General features: G+C 38.1%; 1 protein-coding gene across 1 annotated transcript in view; it reads left to right on the top strand.

The window, feature by feature from the left end:
* The window catches only part of LOC109835486 (thiol:disulfide interchange protein TxlA), a 4,293-nt gene continuing 2,281 nt past the window's right edge, over positions 870-2,881 (top strand). The window contains exons 1-2 of the mRNA XM_020403461.1: positions 870-877; positions 1,012-1,405. Of these exons, the coding sequence (XP_020259050.1) occupies positions 870-877; positions 1,012-1,405 (402 nt within the window). The remainder of the gene's footprint in view (positions 878-1,011; positions 1,406-2,881) is intronic.

A 2,881-nucleotide genomic window follows, 5' to 3' on the forward strand; every position in this document is an offset into this window, starting at 1 on the left:
GTCAAACGGTCCAAGGGAAGCAGACTCGACACGAGCATCGAGCGAAGCATCCTGTAGCTACCAAAAGTCCCCACACTAAACAAAGAGGGCATTCCCTCTGCTTCTGTTGTAATTTCGATTTATTAGTTTGTAATAAGCTTTCTTATCAATACAAACGAAGTTCCCTGTTTTCGGGAGATCAAAATTTACACTCTACACTATGATTGTGCGCACAACATGAATTTCAGCAACATAAATTCTTTTTTCTCATCGGCAAACTACATCTGGAAAAATATTGGGGAAAGAAATCATTTGTTATCATGTAATTTATGGAAATCATGTGATTGTACAAATTCAATCGTACTCTATACTCATTCAATCGCAGTCATCTCTTTTTTTGATAAACATCTTAAAAACAATCAAATTCAACACATATGAAAAATTAATATGCACTGAAAGTCTATATATAAATATAAAAATGGGCACATGTGTAAAGCACGTGCATCATACTAGTATATATATGTGTATATATATTATATATATAAAATCATTAAATTTGAAGGTGAGATGAGACCAAATGCGAAAGATAACCCATCCCATCAAAAATACTTTTGTTTTGTAAAGCTCTGTTTCGCAAATTGTATAAAAATAGGTCAGAATCGATTCTGACCTAGTTTTAAGTTAAACCGGTTATATTTTGTACCAAGAGTAAGTGGTTCAAAATAGAACCAGTTTAATGACATTTTTTGGCCTAAAGCCTAATTTTTCCAATCAGAGTTCTACAAAATCTGTGTTCTAATTTTCAATGATGGCCAAACGGTCCAAAATCTAACACGATTGTTACTTTGTCCGTATGAAATTTAGGAGGGGGTAAAAAATTCAATGCGTCAATGCGAAGGTATATTTGCAAATATGCAGTGTTTGAGGTAAATTCTGTAAACAATATAAATTTGCGGGCATATAGTAAAAAAAAAACCCACAGTAAAAAGGCCGCCTTCACTCATGGGAAATTCTAATCGAAAATGTCCGCAGGTCCAAAACCCAAGCCCCCTCTTCCTCCTCTCTTCTGCTTCAAGGAGGCAGTGCCGCCGCCTCATCCACCCCATGCGACCCTCTGGAACCGCCATGGCTCTTCAGATCCTTCCAAACCCTAGCCTCCATCGCCACCCAGACCCTCAACAAGAGCGCACCTCGACCGCCGGCGCGTAGGGTTCGGCTCTCGTCGGAGGAGCAAGGCGAGGCCGAGCACCGGGCGCTGGCGTCGGCGCTGGCGAGCGCGAAGGAGGCGACGGTGATCGAGTTCTACTCGCCCAAGTGCAGGCTTTGCAGCTCCCTGCTTGACCTCGTTCTTGATTTGGAGGCCAAGAATGAGGATTGGGTTCGATTTGTGCTTGCGGATGCCGAGAACGAGAAGTGGCTCCCTGAGGTTAGATTCCTGCTCGATTTCTGACCGCTCGGTTGTAAAAGGGAGCTTGGCCGCTCTGAGTAAAAGGAGAATAAGGATTGGTTCTTTGATTGAGAAAATTGGAAGGGATTTATTTGGAAGGATCTATACAAAATTCTTTTTTAAACTTACTTTAATTCTACTTTAAAATAGAGTTGGGTTGTGTTTAGTGATAAGTTTAACAAATATTAATGGTTAGAAAGTTATAAATTTTATCACAGGGGAACATTCAGTTAAAATTTTTTACGTTTACACAATCCTGAGGATAGTAACTGCCAAGTTTGAACAACTTGTGGTGTTTATTTGCCACAAAAAAGAACTCAATAGTGTCTAAGTTCTAAAACGGGGATAATTTCTGGTTTTATCTTCTGCTTGGAGTAGTGATGCCGTGCCAAATGTACCTTGTTTTTCTCTTTTATAGTAGACCCTTTGTTGCTTGGGAGAAAGTTTTGAAGTTTTTGCTCTACTGTTAAATGAGCTCATACTACTAGAGCAGCAAGGTTTTCTAACTGACAAATGTCCTTTTTTAACTTGTGTTGGGATCATTTCTTCCCATAATTCCTTTCCCAGAGGCACACTTTTGTGAAAAAAGAAACTTTCAAATGATGATAGTAATCTGTAATGAGCAAGATAAGAGGTGAAAGAACAGTGATATAGTCTTTCACAAATGAATTACTTAGTAGACAGAAAACATCATTGTAGTAAGTTGTTTTTTGTTCACCCTTCATAAGGAGGATGGTTGTGGATAGAGGACTAGTGAAAAAGACTGGAGGTTGAAATCAATTTTATGTCTGTTTGTCATCAAACAATACAAAATTTGGTAGCTTAGAATTGTCAGCTCGAAAATGCGAATTCTCTTTCCATTTTATGGAAATTTCGCTTCACTTGCTAACTTTGGCAAAAATAAAAAGAAGGTTCCCATTTTCTTTCTCTTTTTCATGTTGTTGTATTTAACTTTACATACTATACAACCGAAACAAAAACAAGACAAATGCATGTTGCCATGGATGACAGTATATGCGTCCAGTGGGCTCCTCTGTGTTATGATGATACAAGGAAAATGAATTTAGTGAAAGCATCATGAAGAATTTATGCTTGCCAAAGGTAGAAAACTATAGCTGTAATCAACAACTGATTGAGGTACATGTTCTCCACAAAGGACATAGCTGAGGGTCTAGATAAAACATTACCATTCAGAAAAATGTTAATCACTCGCTATATCAACTGCGTAAATTCCTTAGCCTCCTTTTATTAGACATCCAAGACGGTCGATATGACCCTTGAAATACTCAGATTTCCTATTCAATTAACGCACTCAAAAGTTAAACTAAACTTTGAAGTTGATGTTAAGTTGGTTAGTCGGACCTTTAGTGTTGGGTGAATGTGAATTAGTGTATGCTTCAGTGGTTTTTTGCGTGTATGATTGTTTTTGGGCGTGCGTATTTTTTTATAAGAGGT

This window comes from Asparagus officinalis, chromosome 3 (assembly GCF_001876935.1).
Source record: "Asparagus officinalis chromosome 3, Aspof.V1, whole genome shotgun sequence".
In the NCBI taxonomy this organism is placed as follows: domain Eukaryota; kingdom Viridiplantae; phylum Streptophyta; class Magnoliopsida; order Asparagales; family Asparagaceae; genus Asparagus; species Asparagus officinalis.